Source organism: Pantherophis guttatus, chromosome 17 (assembly GCF_059756535.1).
Source record: "Pantherophis guttatus breed Tessera chromosome 17, ASM5975653v1, whole genome shotgun sequence".
Taxonomy (NCBI): Eukaryota; Metazoa; Chordata; class Lepidosauria; order Squamata; family Colubridae; genus Pantherophis; species Pantherophis guttatus.
Genome location: NC_142079.1, coordinates 14,013,979 through 14,037,386, shown reverse-complemented (window position 1 = coordinate 14,037,386; position 23,408 = coordinate 14,013,979). Strand labels below are relative to the sequence as shown.

The window sequence follows — 23,408 nt, the reverse complement described above, 5'->3', positions numbered from 1 at the left end:
TGCAGATGTTTCATTACCCAACTAGGTAACATCATCAGTGCTAGAAGGGAGTGGGGTGTGTGGAGTGGCAGAGAAGGAAAAGGTGGACTGTAGGGTCCTTTGTGCTTTCTGAGCTTCTTTGTTTCCTTGCCAATGTTTCATCACCCAACAGCCGTGACCAGGGGGGCCTTCGCACAGGTTCGCCTGGTGCGCCAGTTGCGCCCTTTCCTGGACCGTGATGACCTTCGCACAGTCACTCGTGCCCTGGTTACTTCCCGCTTGGATTACTGCAATTCCCTCTACACGGGCCTGCCCCTGAGATGCACCCGGAGACTCCAGCTGATCCAGAATGCAGCCGCACGGGTTGTTATGGGAGCCCCTCGTTACTCCCATATAACACCCCTCCTGCGTGAGCTGCACTGGTTACCAGTGGTTCTCCGGGTCCCCTTCAAGGTGCTAGTCCTCACCTATAAGGCCCTGCATGACTTAGGTCCGGGATATTTGCAGGACCTTCTCCTGCCTGCCTCTCACCGTCCTGTTCGCTCACATAGGGCCGCTCTCCTCAGGGTTCCGACGGCGAGCCAATGTCGCCTTGCTGTGCCCAGGGGTAGGGCGTTCTCTGTGGGTGCTCCCACCCTCTGGAATGAATTACCTACTGAGCTCCGGACGGCTCCTGATCTCCGCTCCTTTCGTCGGGACTTGAAGACTTGGCTTTTCAAACAAATAGGCTGAGACTGATTCCGGGCTTTATTATTTACTACTAATTAATTATTTGGATTAAATTATGATTTTATTGTACTTGTTTCTTAACTTGTGTTCGCCGCCCTGAGTCCTTCGGGAGAATGGCGGCATATAAATACATGTAATAAATAATAAATAAATAACTAGGTAACATCATCAGTGCTGGAAGGGAGTGGGGTGTGTGGAGTGGCGGAGAAGGAAAAGGTGGACTGAAGCAAGCTCAGAGAGCACTACGGACCTTCTCTTCTTCTCCGCCACTCTACAAACCCCACTGCCTTCTACCACTGATGTTGTTACCTAGCTGGGTAACGAAACGCCTGCAAGAAAAGGAGCTCAGAGAGCACCCAGGAGCCCTCAAGACTGTATTTTTTTCCTTTTTCCTTTTCAAATCACCCAGCCTGGTCTTTCAGCCCCACGTTTTGAGACACCGGATGTGTGTGTGTGTGCGTCTCTTATTATGTGTGTGCGTCTCTTATTATGTGAGTGCGAGCGTGCCAGAAAGTTATGGCTGCATCCTGTCATCAAGGAACATCTGCTCCAAAGTGTTTCTAGGGCGAGGAGGAGGAGGAGGAGGAGAAGAAGAAGAAGGGATGAGCCCCTCCTTCCAGCCGACTCCGGTTCAATTATGGCAAAGGAACACGCGAGGAAAAGAAAACGCTTCCCTCAACATTTCTCCCTGCTTCTTCGCAGGCGAGTCATTATCCCGTTAAGAATCACCAATCTTCTGCAATTCAGCTGGGAGACGCTGCAAAATTTCGTCTCATTAAAGACCTTTTATTGGAAAAGTAGCATCACGGCATCCAGGCACCGGCAGGGGGGCCGTTTCCCGCCTCCTGACGCCCCCCCTCCCATCTCCCCCCCCCTTCCTGCCCATCTGAACACACAGTCGCAGCTGTCTCGATAATCCAAGCCTTTCGTTTCTCTCGTTTCCTTTCCTAGAATGATGGCTAAGCTTCCAAAGAGAACATCTTAAAACCCTTATTTCATTTTGGGGTGGGGGGGGGTGGAGAAAAATATATACAGTAGTGTATTTATATACTGTATATATATATATATATATATATAGTAGTGGCCAAAATTGTGGAAACCTTTTGGGAAAAGTTTTATTTTTGAGGTTTGATGGCTAATAACACCATATATATTTTTTTTGGAGTTTCAAGATAATCCTATTCCACTGCTGGAATGGCCTGGGAAGAGCCCAGACCTTCACCCAATTGAAAATCTATGGAGCCAGGGTGAAATGCTACTGGTTTGCTCCGGTAAACTATGGGTCCCGGCCAGTGGTGGGTTCCTCCCAGTTCCGCCTGGTTCTGCCAAGCCGGTAGCGGTGACGATACGACGTCACCGAACCGGTTCTGCCCCCCCTCGCCCCCTCCATTATTCTTACCTTTTATTTGGCCCCACCCCCAATCTATTGCTGCCTCCTGAGTCCCAGCTGATGGCTAGAGGGAAAAAAACTGTTTAAACTCTTTACATGGGGCTTCAAAGGGCCGCCCTACAGCTGATCAGTGGTAAAAAGCAGTTTGGTGGTAGACCGGTGCCTCCAAAAACAAATGAGTAGACCGGTGCCTGCAAAAATAAATGGGTAGTCCAGTGCCTGCAAAAATACATAAGTAGATCAGTGCCTGCAAAAATACATGAGTAGACCAGTGCCTGCAAAAATAAATGGGTAGATTGGTACAGCTCTTAAAAGCCTGGTAGACCAGTACCTCTGCTAAATCCTAAATAATTGTCACATGACCATCAAGCCACGCCCACAAAATAAGCCACGCCCACAGAACTGGTAGTAAAAAAAATTTAGAACCCACCCCTGGTCCCCGCAATTAGGTAGTAAAAAAATACCTTAAAAAAGTAAAAAAAAATTAAAAAAATAAAATAAAAAAGGTTCTGATGATCACAGCTGTGCCGCACGACTGTCGGAACCTTATTTTTTTTTTACTTTTTTAAAGCATTTTTTACTACCGCTTCCTGTGAATAGATAATAAAAAAACGCTTTAAAAAAGGGGGAGAAAGTTGGCCGTGCCCACTCAGTCACATGACCCCCCCTCACCAAGCCACGCCCACCAAGCCACGCCCACTGTAGCAACAAATTTTAAATTTCACCACTGCAGCCGACTAAAGAAACTTGTTAGTCAGAAGCGACCCAGCAATAAAACCCAGTTAATAGAAGCCATCATTCAATCTTGGTTTCACATGAGAACAGCTGCAGAACTCAAAGACTTGGTTCACTCCATGGGAAGACGTTGTAAGGCCGTCATTCACGCTAAACGTTACCCAACGAAGTATTAACTGACGTGGTGATCATTTCTGTATATCTCGTTTTTTCTACGCGTTTCACTTTTCTTCTTTATACTGTAACTGCTATTCTAATAGCAAATCCTTCCTAAAAGTTATTGCGTTACATTCTTGATTAAATTCTCTTTCCATTGATATATAATTTTATGGTACTACTAAAAAAAAGTAGTTATTAGCTAGTTTTAGAAAATACAACTTTTCCCAAAAGGTTCCCACAATTTTGGCCACTGCTGTTCCGGCAATCCTCCCGTGACGACCACACAACAGCCCAAAAATGAATGTTGCTAAGCAAAACCGTTTGTTCAGTGAGTTTTGCCCCATTTTACGAACGTTCTGGCTCAAGTTGTTAAGTGAGTCACGGCTAGTAACACGGTTGTTAAGTGAATCCGGGTTCCCCACAGATTTTGCTCATCAGAAGGTCGCATGACCCCGGGACGCTGCAAACATCGTAAGTAAATGCCAGTTGTCAAGCATCTGAAATTTTGATTGTGTGACCTGCTAAGGGTCCTAAGTTGTGAAAAACGGTCATAAGTCACTTTTTTTCAGCCCCGTTGTAACTTTGAATGGTCACTAAATGAACTGTTGTAAATTCCCCAGCCAGCCATGGAAAGAGTGAGAAAGAAACTCAAGATACCACCACCTTGATTGCACAGGTTACAATCTCGAGTTACCACCGTTCATTTAGTGACCCTTCGAAGTCACAACAGCACTGAAAAAAAGTGATATATGACCATTTTTCACACAACCAGTGCAGTATCCTCACAGTCATCATCATCTCCTTTTTGTGACCCCATAATCCCTTGCGAGGGTGGAGTCTGGGCAACTGAATGGAGCTAGCAGAGCGTTTAATCGCCACAGGCCTTTCCTGGTTGCCAATGCGGAGTTTTGTTCAGCAGATACATTCTCGTTGTGCCCATGGAGAGAAATATCTGCCTCTACCTAGGATCGAACTCACAGCCGCCTGATTGTGAGGCGAGAGCTCCACCTCTAGGCCACCGCACCACTCGCACTATCCTCACAGTGACATGATCAAAATTCGGAAAGTTGGCAACTGACTCGTATTTACGACAGTTGAAGTGTCCTGGGCAGGGTGTGTGTGTGTCATGTGATCTCCTTTTGGTGCGACTGTCTGACAAGCGAAGTCAATGGGGAGGCCAGATTCACTTACTGACCGTGGGCCTAACTGAACAACTGCAGCGATTCACTTAACAACTGTGGCAAGCAAGTGTCGTAAAATGGGACAAAACTCACTCAACAAACATCTTGCTTAAACAACAGAAATCTGGGGCTCAATTCTGGTCATAAACCGAGGGCTGCCTATATTTGGTATAAGAGGGAGCAGAAGTAGAGGGTGTGGGGGGGTTGTGTGTCGTTATACCCTATAACGCATGCCATAGGTTTGTGATGGCAAACCTATGGCACGCGTGCCCAAAGTGGCATGTGAAGCCATGTCAGCTGGCACGCGTGGCCTTGCCTGTTTGTCTTCCGGGTTTCTGGGGCGCATGCGTGCACGATGATCAGTTGTCCTTCGCGTGCACAGCAGTGCCGAAAACCGGTGTGCACATGCACGCCGCCCTGCTGATTGTCGGATGTGCATGCGCTCCAGAACCTGGAGGTTCGGGTTTTTTGGAGCGGGATCCCTTTGCATGCACAGCAGTGCCGATAACCGGCCTGCACATGCACGCCAGCCAGCTTATTATCGGGCACGCATGCATGCTAGAATCCGAAAGTGCGGCTTTTCTGGACCGCGGCCCTGATGAGTGTGTGAGCAACGTTTCCGCGCGACCTTTTTGGCACTCGGTGCCGAAAAGGTTCGCCATCCCTTGCCCTATAAAAACAAAGTACTGTAGCGTCCTAATAACCCAGCATTGTTCAACCTTGGCAGTTTTTAAGAGATGTGGACATCAATTTCCAGAAACCAGAATTCTGGGAGTTGGAGTCCTTGAAGCTGCCAAGGTTGAGAAATCCTCTCCTAAGATTCCTCCGTTTTGTCTGGGTCATTTCTTTTTTCCTGATTTTCCCCGACATCTGGGCTGTCTCAGCCAAGGGTCTTCTGAACATCTCTTGGCTGAACCTTCTCGCTCAACACTTGTTCTCTGGGACAAAAGCTAAGCAGAAGCACGAGAGGAGGAAGATGTCTCATCTCATCCCCGAGGACTTGACTCAGAGAGAGAGAGAGAGAGACAACAGCCGCGTCTGTTGTGTCTAGAAAGCGAGCTTGGAGACCTGACCGAAAACCCCCAGAGATAATCCATGCCCTGCTCCATCTCCATGAAGAAAACAGCTCTCAAAAACTCAACTAGGGTCAGTCCATCACACGCCAGTTCAGAAAGCAAGGAGGCGATGTTCCCCTCAGCACAGGGGTGAAATGCTCCCGGTTCGGACTGGCTCGGGCGAGTAGGTAGCGATGGCGGCAGGCAGTTCGGAGAACCGGTAGCAAAAATCCCTGCCTCCACCCCCCATGCCCAGCTGAGCCGCGCGATCATCAGAGGCTTTTTTTCTTTTAAATGCCTCTGACGATCCCAGCTCTGATGATCCCAGCTTTTAAAAACTCTCTGGCGATCAGGCAACTCAGTTGGGATCGTCAGAGCCTTTTGAAAGCATTTTTTTTACATGGTTTTACATGTAAAAAATGGTTTTAAAAGTAAAAAAAAAAAAATTGGCCACACCCACCCAGTCACATTAGCCCCCCCCAAGCCACGCCCACAGGACCGGTAGTAACAAATTTTAGATTTCACCACTGCCTCAGCACCCCGTCTCTTACTCAACATATACCCCCTGAGTAATACCGAGGAATTCATGGATCTCCAATCTTTCCTTCAGGAACTCAAGGTGGCACATGCACGAACGTGAGCTTCACATACTGTAGCAACCAGTTCACCCAGGACCGGAAATGTGAGCACACGCATGCGTGCGGGGTCACGAAACATGGCAATTCGCTCTTGTGTGCCGTCCACACATGTGTGTCGCGTAAAAAACAGCGATATAGGATGGGATTGCGCCTGGGAGGATGGGCAGGCCCACCCGCAGGTTGCTGATACCAGTTCTCCTGAACTGGTCTGAACTGGCTGAATACCACCTCTGGTCTTTCAGGAAAAGATCTTGAGAAGGTGGCTCAGTTGAGAAGAGGGACAGAGGCAGGTCCAAAGTCCACCAGCAAGCTTCCACAGCCGACAAAGAACTCAAATCTGGTACCCAGTCCAAGCTTTTCACCGTGACACCGCCCCAGCTCTCTAGAAGAACCCAACCCATGGCCCAAAGAACTGAGAGGAGACAGAGAGGACCATTCTACAACCTCTCTTTTTGGGGAACACAAGCTGTTTGTTGCCTGAGACCTCTTGGGCTTGGTTTCAATGTGGTGGTGAAGTGGTTAGAATGCAGGATTGCAGGCTAATTCTGCCGCCTACCAGGAATTTGATCCTGACCGACTCAAGGTTGACTCAGCCTTCCAGCCTTCCGAGGTGGGTAAAATGAGGACCCAGATTGTTGGGGGCAACAGGCTGACTCTGTAAACCACTTAGAGAGGGCTGAAAAGCACTGTGAAGCAATATATAAGTCTAAGGGCTATTTCTATTTCTGTTGACCTTCCTTCCTTCCTTCCTTCCTTCCTTCCTTCCTTCCTTCCTTTGCCCATTGCCAGGAGTTCAATCCTTGACTCAGCCTTCCATCTTTCCGAGGTGGGTAAAATGAGGACCCAGATTGTTGGGGGCAAGAGGCTGACTCTGGAAACTGCTTAGAGAGGGCTGGAAAGCACTATGAAGCGGAATATAAGTCTAAGTGCTATTGCGATCTTCCTTCCTTCCTTCCTTCCTTCCTTCCTTCCTTCCTTCCTTCCTTCCTTCCTTCCTTCCTTCCTTCCTTTGCCCATTGCCAGGAGTTCAATCCTTGACTCAGCCTTCCATCTTTCCGAGGTGGGTAAAATGAGGACCCAGATTGTTGGGGGCAAGAGGCTGACTCTGGAAACTGCTTAGAGAGGGCTGGAAAGCACTATGAAGCGGAATATAAGTCTAAGTGCTATTGCGATCTTCCTTCCTTCCTTCCTTCCTTCCTTCCTTCCTTCCTTCCTTCCTTCCTTCCTTCCTTCCTTCCTTCCTTCCTTCCTTTCCTTCCCTCCCTCCCTCCCTCCCTCCCTTCCATAACTTTGCCCATTGCCAGGAGTTCAATCCTTGACTCAGCCTTCCATCCTTCCGAGGTGGGTAAAATGAGGACCCAGATGGTTGGGGGCAAGATGCCAACTCTTTAAACTGCTTAGAGAGGCTGTAAAACACTATGAGGTCTAAGTGCTGTTGCCGATGTTCAGGATCAATAAACACAACCCAGCTAGCATGCCACACCAACATCTTTCAGCTCTCGAAGAGAACGTAGGCGACGCAATTCAGAGAAAACCCCAAAAGATGTAACTTCACGATCAGAAGCCTTCAGCAATCAACGTCAGAAATGGGTGTTAGGGTCTCCTGCTTGGGCGGCGGGGGGGGGGAGGGTTGGACTAGATGACCTAACAAGGTCCCTTCCAACTCTGTTCATCTAATCTAATCCATTTTCTCATCTAGCTCAGCTTACATTTGAAGAGCTATCCTTTGTCTGAAAAACAGCCGTTACGGGACGGGCTTTGGCCCTGCGGTGAAGATAAGATGCAACGGATGGAAAAAATGCTAATTGGGAGGAAAGAGCGTCCTTGCAGAGGGACGCTCAGCCCACAGGACTCGTGATTTGCAAAGAGCGTGAAGGAGCACCTCAGGGCATCGCAGATTGACATCTGGCCCTTGTTCACCCCTCGGCTGTACTCAAGCGTCCCAATGACGCAGTCTGATCGAACGCACAAAACCGACTCTGCAAACTCGGTGGCTTAATCCTGACGTGTCACCGGGGGGCAGAGAGGACATCCACGCTGACCTTAAACTCTGATCATCCTAGCCTGTAAACCAAGCTTTCCTTGGTAGGCTTAGCAGCACAGTTCACACGGGAGAGCCAGAAGTCCGGAGAGGAAATATTACTCTGTGGTCTCCAAGACTCCTACTAGAATTTAGAACTCAATAGACCTGGAAGGGACCTTAGAGGTCTTCTACTCCAGCCCCCTGCTCAAACAGGAGAACCTATACTATTTCAGACAAATGACTGTCCAGTCTCTTCTTAAAAACCTCCAGTGATGGAGCACCCATGATTTCTGGTGGCAAGCTGTTCCGCTGGTTAATTGTTCTCACTTTTAGGAAGTTTCTCCTTAGTTCTAGGTTGCTTTTCTCCTTGATTAGCTTTCATCCGTTGCTTCTTATCCTGCCTTCTGGAAAATAAGTTAATCCCCTTCTTCTTTTTGGCAGCCCCTCAAATACTGGAAGACTGCTTTCATGTTGTCGTCCCCCCCCCCCCAGTCCTTCTTTTTGGTAAACTGTCCCTGCAACCGTTGTACATCATGTTTTAAACTCCAGCCCCCTAATCTTCTTTGTGGCTCTTTTCTGCACTCTTTCCAGAGTCTCAACATCTTTTTTTATAATAAAGGTAAAAGTAAAGGTTCCCGTCCCACATATGTGCTTGTCGTTCCTGACTCTAGGGGGTGGTGCTCATCTCCGTTTCAAAGCCAAAGAGCCAGCGCTGTCTGAAGACGTCTCTGTGGTCATGTGGCCAGCAGGACTCAACACCAAAGGCACACGGAACGCTGTTATCTTCCCACCAAAGGGGGTCCCTATTTTTCTACTTGCATTTTTTAACGTGCTTTCGAACTGCTAGGTTGGCAGAAGCTGGGACAAGTCATGGGAGCTCACTCTGTTATGCGGCACTAGGGATTCGAACCGCTGAACTGCCGACCTTTCTGATCGACAAGCTCAGCCTCTTAACCACCAAGCCACCACGTCCCTTTAATCTTCAACCTTTAGGGTGGGTTAGAAAACAGGGGCGAGTGGCGGGAAGCTCATCAACGCCAGCTCAACCAAGCAACGGCGGCCAGAAACATCTGAAGGAGTTCTCCATCACTCCTGAAACCTTGTAGTGGGGCCTTTCATCCAAAACATGGGAGCCCCCAAATCAGGGGTGAAATCCAGCAGGTTCTGACAGGTTCTGGAGAACTGGAAACGGAAATTTTGAGCAGTTCGGAAAACCAGCAAATGCCACCTCTGACTGGCCCCAGAGTGGGGAGGGAATGGGGATTTTGCAATATCCCTCCCCCAGAAGTGGGGTGGGAATGGAGATTTTGCAGTATCCCTCCCCCCGGAGTGGGGTGGGAATGGAGATTTTGCAGTATCCCTCCCCCAGGAGTGGGGTGGGAATGGAGATTTTGCAGTATCCTTCCCCCGGAGTGGGGTGGGAATGGAGATTTTGCAGTATCCTTCCCCTGGAGTGGGGTGGGAATGGGAATTTTGCAGTATCCTTCCCCTGCCATGCCCACCAAGCCACACCCACCAAGCCACACCACGCCCACCAAGCCACGTCCACGGAGCCAGTAGTAAAAAAAAAAAAATTGGATTTCACCACTGCCCCAAATACTCCCTTGGGAGGTTTCCTCACCCGTGGGGCGACCAAGCGGCGGGATTCCCGGTCGAAGCGAGCTTCCACTCACCATCGTAACTCAGGATATGTCCTTTCTTCCCCTCGTAAATGACGTGTCCCTTGGGCAGCGCCTCGTCCCTTGCCTTCTCCGCTCTGCTGCTGCTGTCTTCTCCAATTACCTTGGTAATGGTTCCTTTGTACAGCACTTCAGCCGGGGTACCCTTGGAAAGAGACCAAAGAGCCTGATTTAACAGCGTCACGAGCCATTAAGGCAGAAAACAGCAAAGCAGAACGGCACACGGGCGTTAACGCAGGCCCAGGCGGACCAACGAGCGACGGATTCCAAGAAACAGACCCGAACAAAGGAGAACAATCTCGAGCTAAATACCAGCTGGGAACTCTTGTTTCCTGTCACACGCGTGACAGGCAGAAGGCTACGGCCGAACGATCAGAAGAACCATCAGGATGGCGAGATCAAACTTTGGGGCGGGCGGTTATGTTTTGTTTTAACATTCGGAGGACATGGGAAGAGCAGACCATGGAAAATATTGGATTCTGCAGAACTAACAGCTAGGCAAGGAGCCAGAGATGGAGACCTGTGAAGTAGAGGGTGAAGCTGAAATGAAGGCAGGTGTATTCACGCACACACACACACACACACACAAAACACATCCTGCGTCTCCCTTTCAACCCCCTCAGTTCTCTTCCAGCTTCAACGTTTATTCCTCTCTACAAATGTACCAGGTTGTACAAGATTAGTTTTCCTTTCCTTGGGCCCTTGTGAAATGAGACCGGTGAATTTTCACTGCTTGAATACAGGTTCTTCGTTTGAAGGATCTGGTTGACTATGCCTCTCGGAAGCTCAACGAACATCTAGGCACAGAAAAGACTATCCATATTATCCTGTTTCCCCGAAAATAAGACCTAACCAGAAAATAAGCCCTAGCATGATTTTCCAGGATGCTCGTAATATAAGCCCTACCTTCAAAATAAGCCCCAGTTAAGATTGTCAGCCAGATGGATGCATTTAGTACCGTATTTTCCCCAAAATAAGATCTAACCAGAAAATAAGCCCTAATGTGTCTTTTGGAGCAAAAATTAATATATGACCCGGTCTTATTTTCGAGGAAACACAGTATGAGCCTGTGGTGGCAAAGTGGTTGCAGTGTACTATTGCAGACTACTTCTGCTGACTGCCTGCAATTTGGCAGCTCAAATCTCACCAAGCTCAACATTGACTCGGCTTTCCCTCCTTCCGAGGTGGGTAAAATGAGGACCCAGATCGTTGGGGGCAACAGGCTGACTCTGGAAGAGAGGGCTATAAAGCACTATGAAGCGGTATATAAGTCTAAGTTCTATTGCTCTTCCTTTTCTCCTTCCTTCCTTCCTTCCTTCCTTCCTTCCTTCCTTCCTTCCTTCCTTCCTTCCATCCATCCATCCATCCATCCTGTCCTTCCTTCCTTCCTCTGTCCCCTGCTAGCACTTCAATTCTGACTGGCTCAAGGTTGACTCGGCCTTCCATCCTTCCGAGGTGGGTAAAATGAGGACCCAGATTGTTGGGGGCAACAGGCTGACTCTGTAAACCACTAAGAGGGGGCTGGAAAGCACTGTGAAGCGGTATTTAAGTCTAAGTTCTATTGCTCTTCCTTTTCTCCTTCCTTCCTTCCTTCCTTCCCTTTCCTTCCTTCCTTCCTTCCTCTGTCCACTGCTAGCACTTCAATTCTGACTGGCTCAAGGTTGACTCATCCTTCCATCCTTCCGAGGTGGGTAAAATGAGGACCCAGATCGTTGGGGGCAACAGGCTGACACTGTAAACCACTTAGAGAGGGCTGCCAAGCACTGTGAAGCAGTATATAAGTCTAAATGCTATTGCTATCCAAATCCATTGCCAACTTTGGGTCCCAAACTTCATTCTCCAAGAATCAGAGGTGGATAAACGATACTCTTGATGTTTGGGTTTGCTGGGAATCAGATCTGGGTTATTTTTGCACGCCAAGCACACGCCTTGCCACTGAGCAACGTTTCGCGTTTCCCAAGTGACTGGGTGGGGCCCCTAAAGCTTTAGTTTGCATCCAACTGCAGGACCAGACTTGACAAAACACATTGACAAGCTGGTTGGTGGCACTCCTGCCAGAGATAAGGACTAATATGCTTAAAGATAAGAGCGCCTACGTCTAAATGCTCACAAGCATGCTCAGTCCACTACCTACCCTGTCTTGTGGCTGACTCGCACTCAGGAACATTTTGAAAAAAAGATGCTGCTTTTTGCAATCCTAACTCTTAGCACCTATTTACCATGGTTCCCTGAAAATAAGACCCTGTCTTATATTTTTTTGAAACCCCGAAATAAGCGCTTGGCCTTATTTTTGGGGAGGTCTTATTATTTTGGGGCGCATGGCACATGATGGGGCTCCTCTTGCTGTCTTACCTGATTTCCAACTCTGCGTTTAAATATTTTCAGGGAGGGCTTATTTTCGGGGAGGAGGCTTATTTTACTGAATGCACTCAAAACCCTGATTGGACTTATTATCAGGAGATGTCTTATTTTCGGGAAAACAGGGTAAGATGTCGCTACAGCTATCATTGGTTGACTTCTGGCAACTGATGCCTTAGGTCAGTGGTTCCCAACCTCGGTCCGCACACCCCTGGGAGGCCGCGAGGTCGTCCCAGGGGGGTGTCTGCGAATGTTTGATGCAATCTAGTGCTTTAAATCTTGAGTTAGGTCTTGGAGGTCCGTGGCCACAAAAGGTATTTAAAGGGGTCCACGGTGAAGAAAAGGTGAAAATCACTGCCCCAGATCAACTGCGCCACCAGTATCACTCTAGAATTCAAATGCGGTTGACGTAGGTTGAGATTATGCCTGTGGCTTTACCGTGTCTGGACATGTTTCGGTAGCAGTGGAGAAATTTCATTACCGCATCCTACTACTGATTTCTTAAGGCAGGGGTGTCAAACTCACGGCCCAGGGGCCAGATCCGGCTCGCAGGGTGCTTAGATCTGGCCTACGGGGCTGCCCTGGAAACAGCAAAGCCCACGGTGCTTCTGCCAGCGAAAACGGAGCTCGGGAGGACCGAATGCGAGCCCACAAGCTCCGTTTCCGCTGGCAGAGGGTTGTGGGGAGCCGTCGCAGCTGAAAATGGAGCTTGGGAGCCCGTTTTCAGTGGCAGAGCACCTGGGCCACCACAGCTGCTGCTGACACGCATGACGTCAAGCTGGCCACGCCCCCAATCCAGGGGTTAAATGCTCCCGGTTTGGACCGGATCGCCTGATCCGGTAGCAATGGCGGGTGGTGGTTCGGAGAACCGGTAGCAAAAATCCCTGCCCCCCCCCCCAAATGCCCCAGCTGAGCCGCACGATCATCAGAGGCTTTTTTTTTCTTTTAAAAGCATTTTTTTCTACCACCTCTTCCGACGAAAAAATGCTTTTAAAAGTAAAAAAAAAAAGCCTCTGATGATCGCGCGGCTCAGCTGGGATCATCAGAGGCTTTTCAAAGCATTTTTTTCTGCAACCTCTTGGCCGAAGAGGTGGTAAAAAAAATGCTTTGAAAAGTCTCTGACGATCCCAGCTGAGTTGCCTGATCAGCAGAGGCTTTTCAAAGCATTAGAAAAAATGCTTTGAAAAGTAAAAAAAAAAAAAAAAGTTGGCCACGCCCACCCAGTCACATTATGCCCCCCACCAAGCCACGCCCACAGAACCGGTAGTAACAAATTTTACATTTCACCCCTGCCCCAACCTCTCTGAGGTCAAACACAACCCCCTGTCTTAAGGGCAGAGGTTGGACTAGGGCAGAGGGCCCCAATCTTTGCAACCTAATGGCCCAGCTTGGGGGGGGGGACATGGGAATTGGGCTGTGTGAGCAACAAGTGCATGCATGGCGCTTGCGCAAGTGGTGGGCTGGCGTGCATGCACACAGCTCGACTTGCACAAGGGGCGGGCTGGCACACAGGCGCGAGAAGGCCTGCCGTCCCACCACTCACGCAAACTGAGCTGTGTGCGCACGTGTGCTCGCTTCGGCCAGCCACTCTCGTGGCCCAATTCTGAATAGGCCACGGCCCGATAGCGGACTGCAGCCCGGGAGACTAGGGCATAGGCCTAGGGTGTTAGAAGGGTAGTTGCTTGGATGTTCTTAGGAGCAATTGAGGTTCAGGGACAGTGGACAGAACCCAATCCAGCCAGAGAGTAAGACCGGGCAGTCCTCATTTAATGACAGACTCGTTTTGCGACCACTCACAGTTACGTTAATACAGTAATTTTGCAACCAATCATTGCGTTTACAACCTTTGCAGGCCTGTAGAGAAAAGGAAAGCTGAAGTTAGATCATAAGCACCGTTGTGGTTTCCTTTAGCAATGGCTTCCCTTAATGACCGAGTTGCCAGTCTCAATTGTGGTCACTAAAACGAGGATGTCCTGCACCAATTCGAAGAGCAATAAAACTCCAGAATCTTGGGATCCAACTGACCAGAGTCTCGGAGTTTCTCCGAGTAAATAAACAGAGACACCGCATTACCAATACGGCACAGAGAGGCCTCCATTTCAGCACCCGAATTCAAGGGCTTGGTGTTAAAAAGAGACAAAACACACCGATCAGCTTCGGCGCACGTGCTCACAGGAGAACATGATCAGATGGCTTTAGGGAAGGAAACCTCTGGAACATCCGTCTTCTGCAGCCCATATTTGCAGACGGGTACTACTGCAACGCAACAGACCATGAATGGATCTTAAAGCTTTGCAAACGAGACCGCTGGTCATTTCCATCGGCAAACCCCGATGCGCTGGATGCTAAATCCAGTTAGATCACCCCATGGGTGGCACCATCACACGCATAGATTTGAGGCAAGCCCCTAATCCGAAAAAGCATTCAAATAAAAGCTTCGTTTAATGAACCATTCCCGAGGGACAGAATGGGACAACTTGCCACAGCGAACTCGCCGCGGGACAATTTAACCATTCTATTTTAATTATTTAAAACCCGATTTTGATTTTCGCCTGTTGACGTTTCATCCTGCCCCTCCTTCAGGATCCTTTAATTGCTCTTTAATTATCCACCGTTTCTTTCATATTTGTCTCGCAGCGAGTTGTCACAGACGGACAGAGGCCGTGCCTTCTTCCCAAAGCCCATGCTCCTTGCTGAATCGTTGGTCTCGATTTTTAGCCAGGATGGAAATCAATGCAAAGTTCCAACAGCATGGATACAGAGATTAACAGAGTTGGAAGAGACCTGGTAGGTCATCTAGTCCAACCCCCTGCCAAAGCAGGAGGCCCTCCACCATTTCTGACAGATGGCAGTCCAGTCTCTTCTTGAAAGCTTTCAGGGATGAAGCTCCCACAACTTCTGGAGGCAACTTCTGTTCCATCGGTTGATTGTTCTCACTGTCAGAAAACTTCTCCTTATTTCCAGGTTGAATCTCTCGTTGTTCATTTTCCATCCATTGTTCCTTGTCTGGCCTTTGGGTGCTTTGGAAAATAGCTTGACCCCCTTCCTCCTCTCTGTGGCAGCCCCTCAAGTATTGGAAGATGGCTATCCTGTCTCCCCTGGTCCTTCTCTTCACTAGACTAGCCAGGCCCAGTTCCTGTAAACCATTCTTCATGCTTTAGTCTCCAGGCCTTTGATCGTCTTAGATAGATTCAGATTAACAGAGTTGGAAGGGACCTTGGAGGTCATCTAGTCCAACCCCCCACCCAAGCAGGAGACCCTACACCATTTCTGACAGATGGCAGTTCAGTCTCTTCTTGAAAACCTCCAGTGATGAAGCTCTGAAGACAACTTCCGAAGGCAACTTCTGTTCCATTGGTTGATTGTTCTCCCTGTCAGAAAATTCCTCCTTATTTCCAGGTTGAATCTCTCCTTGGTCAGTTTCCATCCATTGTTCCTTTGTTGGCCTTCAGGCGCTTTGGAAAACAGGCTGACCCCCTTCCTCCTCTCTGTGGCAGCCCCTCAAATACTGGAAGACTGCTCTCCTGTCTCCCCTGGTCCTTCTCTTCACTAGACCAGCCATGCCCAGTTCCTGCAACCGTTCATCCTATGTTTCAGCCTCCAGTCCCCTCATCATCTTGGTTGCACTGAAAATAGTAACTTGCGACTGGTCCTCGCACTTACAACCATGGCAGCATCTCCCCCCGTTCACATGATCAAATTCCAAGTGCTTGGCAACTGGCTAGGGTTTACAATGTTGTAGCTGGCTTCAGACAATCGAAGTCAATGGGGAAAGCTGAATTCACTTAATGAACGACCGGCCACTTACGAACAGCCGTGATTTATTTAACATGGCAAAACAGGTCGTCACATTGGCCACCTCATCTTTACCGTCTCGCTTAGCGACAAAAATTGCCGTCGCAAAGTCGAGGAGTACCCGCATTTTGTGTGTCGGTGGCATCACGCTGCATGCAAATGCCGGCCACAGACGCCCATGTGAAGATTGGCACGGCCATGCAAACAACACGACTGAATGCCAAGGATGCGTTTTGCATCCCTTTGACGTAAACCGCCATGAATGAGATAAAATCCCTGGGAGGGAAGAGTTAATTTTATATATATATATATATATAATTATTTTGGGATTATTTTGGATGCAACAGACGCTTTGCAGGGACGTCTGCAGAGGTTCCAGATAAATTCTGAATTATCTTATTATTCTGCATCTTAAGACAGGAAACCAGTCCTCCTATCTGATGTTATCTGAACCGGTAATTGGGAAAGCGATGCTCACCATTAATTAAAGTTTCTGGGATGACACATCACTGAAAACCTCCCACATTTTTTTATTTTATTTTTTTTTCTCCTGGGGATAGCAGAGAAACATTGCAGAGTTCCTCCCCCTTTTTACTAGGTTAACCCCTTCAATCTTTGCAGATTTATGAATTCATTAAATTTAGATAAATTGCCCGTCTGCAGGGTCGCCCGATGCTGAACAGTGCACGTCAATCAAACAAAAACAACGCTAACAAAGTCCTTAAAAAGGTCTTAATTAGGAAAAAAAAAAAAAAAAACAACCACATTGGAAACCGGATCCTAAAAACAGGAGAATATTATTTTCAACTCATCAAATATTTGGAACGGAGCAAGAGGCAGGTGAGGATAAACGTCTCCAAGAAGCAGCAAAAGTGCCAGCTGTTTAAATGGAATTATAAACTACCCTAGTGAAAAAGACTTATTTCAACAATGTGATATTGTTGTTGTTTGTCGCAAAGTTGTGTCCGACCCATTGCGACCCCATTGCCATGAAGGGCTGATCTTCATGCTTGGGAGCCCACCCAAGCCGTGTTCTGTACCCCAGCAGAGCATTATAATGTCACAAGAGGCTGATAAACACTATCAGATTTTCTGGAGAAGGAGCCAGAGATTAAAATCTTCCTGATTATTACTTAGCACAGGGGTCTGCAATCTTAAACACTCAAAGAGCCAGTTGGACCCGTTTCCCACAGAAAAGAAAACACCGGGAGCCACAAAACCCTTCCCATGCCTGACTATTTCTTGAGCAGCCACAAAACTAGCATATGTAGTTGAATTAAACATTCTGTTTACTTCTGAAACTTTTCTTTTCTTGGATTTATCCATGGTTGGCCTACCGGGGGTTGAAAAGCTCAATAAATCGTGTGCTGGTGGGTGTCGCACATTGGCGGTTGTGACGCATATTTTGAGTGACAGGGAGCCACAGCAGAGGGGTGAAAGAGCCACATGCGGTTCCAGAGATGCAGGTTGCTGACCTCTGATTTAGCAGGATTTCTGGATTAATCTTTAATTAATCAGTAGCAACGTGGGATCAAGTTTTGATTTTAGACAAGATCATTTTTTGGCTGATTAGCATCAGAGGTGGGTTATCGTTGTTGTTAGTGGTGAAGTCGTGTCCGATCCATCACGACCCCATGGACCACGTTCCTCCAGGCCTTCCTGTCCTCTACCATCCCCCGGAGTCCATTTAAGCTCCCGCCGACTGCTTCAGGGACTCCATCCAGCCACCTCCTTCTCAGCCGTCTCCTTCCTTTTCTTTTGCCCTCAATCGTTCCCAGCGTTGGGCTCTTCTCCAGTGAGTCCTTCCTTCCCCCCTTCAAAACTGTCTCATGGCAGCTGAACCCGAGGTTTATTTTTCCAAGGAAAGGAGCTGAGAACGCCAGCGTTCTCATAACGTATCTTTAAAGATCTGAATGTCAGCCAGGAAGGAGGAGGAGGAGGAGGAGGAGAAAAAGAAGAGAATTAAAAAAAAAAAAACACCAAAAGAATTTTCTCTGCTCCGTTTCCAGAGAAAGCAATAACTGGAGAGAGTACAAAGCTATCACCCATTTGGCAAGCCTTCCGTCTCTAACGCTGATTGATGGGAACCATGGATTCTTTGCTCTCTCTCTCTCTCTCTCTCTCTCTCTCTCTCTCTCTCTCTCTCTCTCTGTGTGTGTGTGTGTGTGTGTGTGTGTGTGTGTGTGTGTGTGTGTGTGCCTGGGGAAATGTCTGGAAAGAGCTTGAGGGATCTCAAAGCGCAGTTCACATTTCCTAAGGAAAAGATACAGCTCCTCTTTTCCACCCGCTGAAGAAAACCGATCACATTCTGAACCTGGGTTGAGTTCCTCCTGGGCCATTCCTTGACAATATGATTGATTTCAAGGCCAGCCAAAGGTATTCAGGAGGTATTAACCTTCCCAGGTCTTCTTTATCTTCTAGGACAATATGGTTGGCTTCAAGACCAACCAAAGGTCTTTAGGAGGTATTAACCTTCCCAGATCTTCTTCATCTTCTAGGACAATATGGTTGGCTTCAAGAGCAGCCAAAGGTCTTTAGGAGGTATTAACCTTCCCAGGTCTTCTTCATCTTCTAGGACAATATGGTTGGCTTCAAGGGCAGCCAAAGGTCTTTAGGAGGTATTAACCTTCCCAGGTCTTCTTCATCTTCTAGGACAATATGGTTGGCTTCAAGAGCAGCCAAAGGTCTTTAGGAGGTATTAACCTTCCCAGGTCTTCTTCATCTTCTAGGACAATATGGTTGGCTTCAAGAGCAGCCAAAGGTCTTTAGGAGGTATTAACCATCCCAGGTCTTCTTCCATTTTCTAGGACAATATGGTTGGCTTCAAGACCAGCCAAAGGTCTTTAGCAGGTATTAACCATCCCAGATCTTCTTCATCTTTTTGTGCCCTCCTCAATCTTTGACAACACCTTTCATAACATTCTCCACCATAGGTTCTTCTCATCACCAAGACGCTTCCAATCCACATCTGGTGCCCTCCTAGAAAATTCTCCCCACCCCCAAAGAGAAGACTTACATGTGTGATGGAACCCCGATATGTGATGGTAGATTCCGAGGGTGGCCTTGTGCTGGGGATCCCTTTAATGATGCTTCCTCCTGACAAGGAGGTACCTGCAGGAGACAACCAACAAGAAGAGCTGATAGTTTCAAAAAAATCATTTACGGGTTGTCACCCACCTGCCTGTTCCAGGACATTTGGGGGGTGGGGGAAAGGCAGCTTCAAACAGATGTATGGGCCAATGAGCCCAGCACTGCTTCTGCAGGTTGAAGAGCTTCTCCTAATGCAGTGTTTCTCAACCTTGGAAGCTTGAAGATGGGTGGACTTCAACTCCCAGAATCCCCCAGCCAGCAACGCTGGCTGGGGGATTCTGGGAGTTGAAGTCCACCCATCTTCAAGCTACCAAGTTTGAGAAACACTGTCCTAATGGCTTAGACCAGGGGTGTCAAACTCAAGGCTCACTGGGTGCTTAGATCTGGCCCGCGATGCCGCCCTGGAAACAGCCTAGAACCGGCTTGCGGTACTTCTATCAGTGAAAATGGAACTCGGGAGGGCTGTGTCCGGCCCGCCCAACTCCATTTTCACTGGCAGAGGGTTGCAGGAGGCCGTCGCAGCCGAAAATGGAGCTCGGAGCCCGTTTTCACTGGCAGAGCGCTAGGGCCGCCAAAGGCACCCCCAACACGAGTGACATTGAGCTGGCCACGCCCACCTGGCCACACCCTCCCAGCCCCCCTGAGGTCAAACGCAACCCCGATAAAATCGAGTTTGACACCCCTGGCTTAGACGAAATGGCTCACCCATCCCCTGCGACCTTCTTAAAAGCAGTTAATTATGAGTTCTACCACTAAAGGTTCTGGCCCGTGAAATCTTTGGACATTCTGAGAGGTCCAGTGAGGCTTATAAACACAGTGCACATTCTTCACTTTGTTTGTTTGTTTGTTTGTTTGTTTGAAGGGGCTAAACCCGTGATGGCGAACAGGTGGCACACGGAGCCCTTTTTGCAGGAACGCGAGCTGTCGCCAGCTCAGTTCCACCCCGCATGCGGGGGGGGGAGGGAGGAGAGGGGGACCAGGCCTTGCGAGAGAAAGCTGATACGCACACGCAACTCTCTTTCGGGTGCTGCTTGCACGAGTGGGTAGTGGGCTGTGGCCCGCGAACCTCTTTTCTACCGAGCTTAACTAGAGGTTATGACAGAAGAGAACTTTCTAGAGAAACTTAGATGGAAATGATAGAGAAATTATTCTCCAAAGCGCCAGAAGGCAGGGCAAGAAACGATGGATGGAAACTAATTGAGGAGAGAAGCAACCTGGAACTGAGGAGAAACTTCCTAACAGCGAGGACGATTAACCAGTGGAACAGCTGGCCTCCAGAAATCGTGGGGGCTCCATCACTGGAGGTTTTTAAGAAGAGACTGGACAACTATTTGTCTGAAATGGTAGAGGGTTTCCTGCTTGAGCAGGGGGCTGGACTAGAAGACCTCCAAGGTTCTGCTCTGTGCTGTGCTATATTTCTATTCATTCTCTATTCTATTATCTCCTATTCTCTTCTCTTCTCTGATTTCTATCCTATCCTATCCTATCCTACTTCTATTCTATTCTATTCTATTCTACTCTACCCTACCCTACCCTACCCTTTTTACCTCTCTCATTCTTCTCCTTCTCCTTCTCCTTCTCCTTCTCTATTCTATTCTATTCTATTCTATTCTATTCTATTCTATTCTATTCTATTCTATTCTATTCTATTCTATTCTAATTCTAATTCTAATTCTATTTTACTCTACTCTTTTTACTTCTCTCATTCTTCTCCTCCTTCTCCTTTTCCCTCTTCATTCTATTCTATTCTATTCTATTCTATTTTATTCTATTCTATTCTATTCTAATCTATTCTATTCTATTCTATTCTATTCTATTCTACCCTACTCCATTCCATTCCATTCCATCCTAATTTCTATTCTATTCTATTCTATTCTATTCTATTTCTACCCTACCCTACCCTTTTTACCTCTCTCATTCTTCTCCTTCTCCTTCTCCTTCTCCTTCTCCTTCTCCTTCTCTATTCTATTCTATTCTATTCTATTCTATTCTATTCTATTCTATTCTATTCTATTCTATTCTAATTCTAATTCTATTTTACTCTACTCTTTTTACTTCTCTCATTCTTCTCCTTTCTCCTTTTCCCTCTTCATTCTATTCTATTCTATTCTATTCTATTCTATTCTACCCTACCCTTTTTACCTCTCTCATTCTTCTCCTTCTCCTTCTCCTTCTTCTATTCTATTCTATTCTATTCTATTCTATTCTATTCTATTTCTACCCTACCCTACCCTTTTTACCTCTCTCATTCTTCTCCTTCTCCTTCTCCTTCTCCTTCTCCTTCTCCTTCTCTATTCTATTCTATTCTATTCTATTCTATTCTATTCTATTCTATTCTATTCTAATTCTAATTCTATTTTACTCTACTCTTTTTACTTCTCTCATTCTTCTCCTTTCTCCTTTTCCCTCTTCATTCTATTCTATTCTATTCTATTCTATTCTATTCTATTCTATTCTATTCTATTCTATTCTATTCTATTCTACCCTTTTTACCTCTCTCATTCTTCTCCTTCTCCTTCTCCTTCTCCTTATTCTATTCTATTCTATTCTATTCTATTCTATTCTATTCTATTCTATTCTATTCTATTCTATTCTATTCTATTCTATTCTATTCTATTCTATTCTATTCTATTCTATTTCTACCCTACCCTACCCTACCCTTTTTACCTCTCTCATTCTTCTCCTTCTCCTTCTCCTTCTCCTTCTCCTTCTCTATTCTATTCTATTCTATTCTATTCTATTCTATTCTATTCTATTCTATTCTATTCTAATTCTAATTCTATTTTACTCTACTCTTTTTACTTCTCTCATTCTTCTCCTTTCTCCTTTTCCCTCTTCATTCTATTCTATTCTATTCTATTCTATTCTATTCTATTCTATTCTATTCTATTCTATTCTATTCTATTCTACCCTACCCTTTTTACCTCTCTCATTCTTCTCCTTCTCCTTCTTCTATTCTATTCTATTCTATTCTATTCTATTCTATTCTATTCTATTCTATTCTATTCTATTCTATTCTATTCTATTCTATTCTATTCTATTTCTACCCTACCCTACCCTTTTTACCTCTCTCATTCTTCTCCTTCTCCTTCTCCTTCTCCTTCTCCTTCTCCTTCTCTATTCTATTCTATTCTATTCTATTCTATTCTATTCTATTCTATTCTATTCTATTCTAATTCTAATTCTATTTTACTCTACTCTTTTTACTTCTCTCATTCTTCTCCTTTCTCCTTTTCCCTCTTCATTCTATTCTATTCTATTCTATTCTATTCTATTCTATTCTATTCTATTCTATTCTATTCTACCCTACTCTTTTTACTTCTCTCATTCTTCTCCTCTTTCTCCTTTTCCCTCTTCATTCTATTCTATTCTATTCTATTCTATTCTATTCTATTCTATTCTATTCTATTCTATTCTATTCTATTCTATTCTATTCTATTCTATTCCCCTTCCCTGTCCTGTCCTATTTTCTATTCCATCTCATCCCATCCCATCCCATCCCACCCTTACCCCTACCCCTATTCTGTTCTTATAGGCTTCCGCAGTTCCAGAGGCTTACCTCGAAGAACAGAGCTCTCCTGCGAGGTCTGCCCGGCCAAGCTTTCAGGTTGACAAGCCGGACTTCGAGGGGACAGCTGCTCCTGCTTCACTCCAGAGAATGGCACTGGAAAACAAGAACGTTACCACCTTTACTTTGCTGTACCAGGAGCAGCAGGAGAAAGCGCTTGGGGGGGACGACGGCTGGTTTTCAGCCCGGCTCGTGTGCCAGCTGGATCCTCCCCCTTCTCTGGCCTGCCGCAGCTCTGAGAACATCTTCACCACCAGGTCAGAACGAAGATCCTCTTACCCAGCTTCTTGGGATCCATCGTCAAAGGCACAGCGATGGCACCGATGGAGACTTTGGCGTGCTCCGAACTGAATGGACCATGGAGCTGGAGAGGGACCCCCTGAAAGAGCCATCAAAGGACATTCGTTATTGGGAGGGAGGCCAACAAAGCTTGGTAGCAACCACGCCCTTGAGCATAGTTTCATTGTTCTTCTTGGTCTACTGCAGTGTTTCTCAACCTTGGTAGCTTGAAGATGGGTGGACTTCAACTCCCAGAATCCCCCAGCCAGCAGCGCTGGCTGGGGGATTCTGGGAGTTGAAGTCCACCCATCTTCAAGCTTCCAAGGTTGAGAAACACTGGTCTATTGGTTAGTGCAGAGGCATCAAACTCAAGGCCCGTGTGCCGGATCCAGTCCACGGGGGTGCATAGATCTGGCCTGCCGTGCCGCCCTGGAAACAGCAGAGCACTGGCCCACAGTGCCTCTGCGCATGCCACGCCCCCCCGCCCCCCGGGACTCCGTTTTTGGCCGTGACGGCCTCCTGCAGCCCTCTGCCAATGAAAATGGAGCTCCGTTTTGGCTGGCCAAGGGCTAGCATAACAAACTAAAACCAAAAACCCAAAGGAGAAACGTTTCCCCTTTTGCATTTGAGCATGCAAGAAGGGACAGGAAAGGAGGAAGGGAAAGAGGAAACGGCGAAGAAAAAGGAAGGAGAGGTGGGAAGAGAGCAAGGAAGGAAAAATAAGGGAAGAGGGGGAGGAAGGAGAAAAGA

The 23,408-nt window shown here is 47.2% G+C and overlaps 1 protein-coding gene across 20 annotated transcripts in view; it reads right to left on the bottom strand.

The window, feature by feature from the left end:
* NCOR2 (nuclear receptor corepressor 2) overlaps positions 1-23,408 on the bottom strand; it is a 234,631-nt gene that overhangs the window by 35,231 nt on the left and 175,992 nt on the right. For all 20 annotated transcript variants that reach the window (XM_087880078.1, XM_087880077.1, XM_087880079.1 and 17 more), the window contains exons 25-28: positions 22,659-22,758; positions 22,371-22,475; positions 18,738-18,832; positions 9,563-9,713 (exon numbers count right to left, since the gene is read on the bottom strand). In XM_087880078.1, coding sequence (XP_087736204.1) covers positions 9,563-9,713; positions 18,738-18,832; positions 22,371-22,475; positions 22,659-22,758 — 451 coding nt within the window. The remainder of the gene's footprint in view (positions 1-9,562; positions 9,714-18,737; positions 18,833-22,370; positions 22,476-22,658; positions 22,759-23,408) is intronic.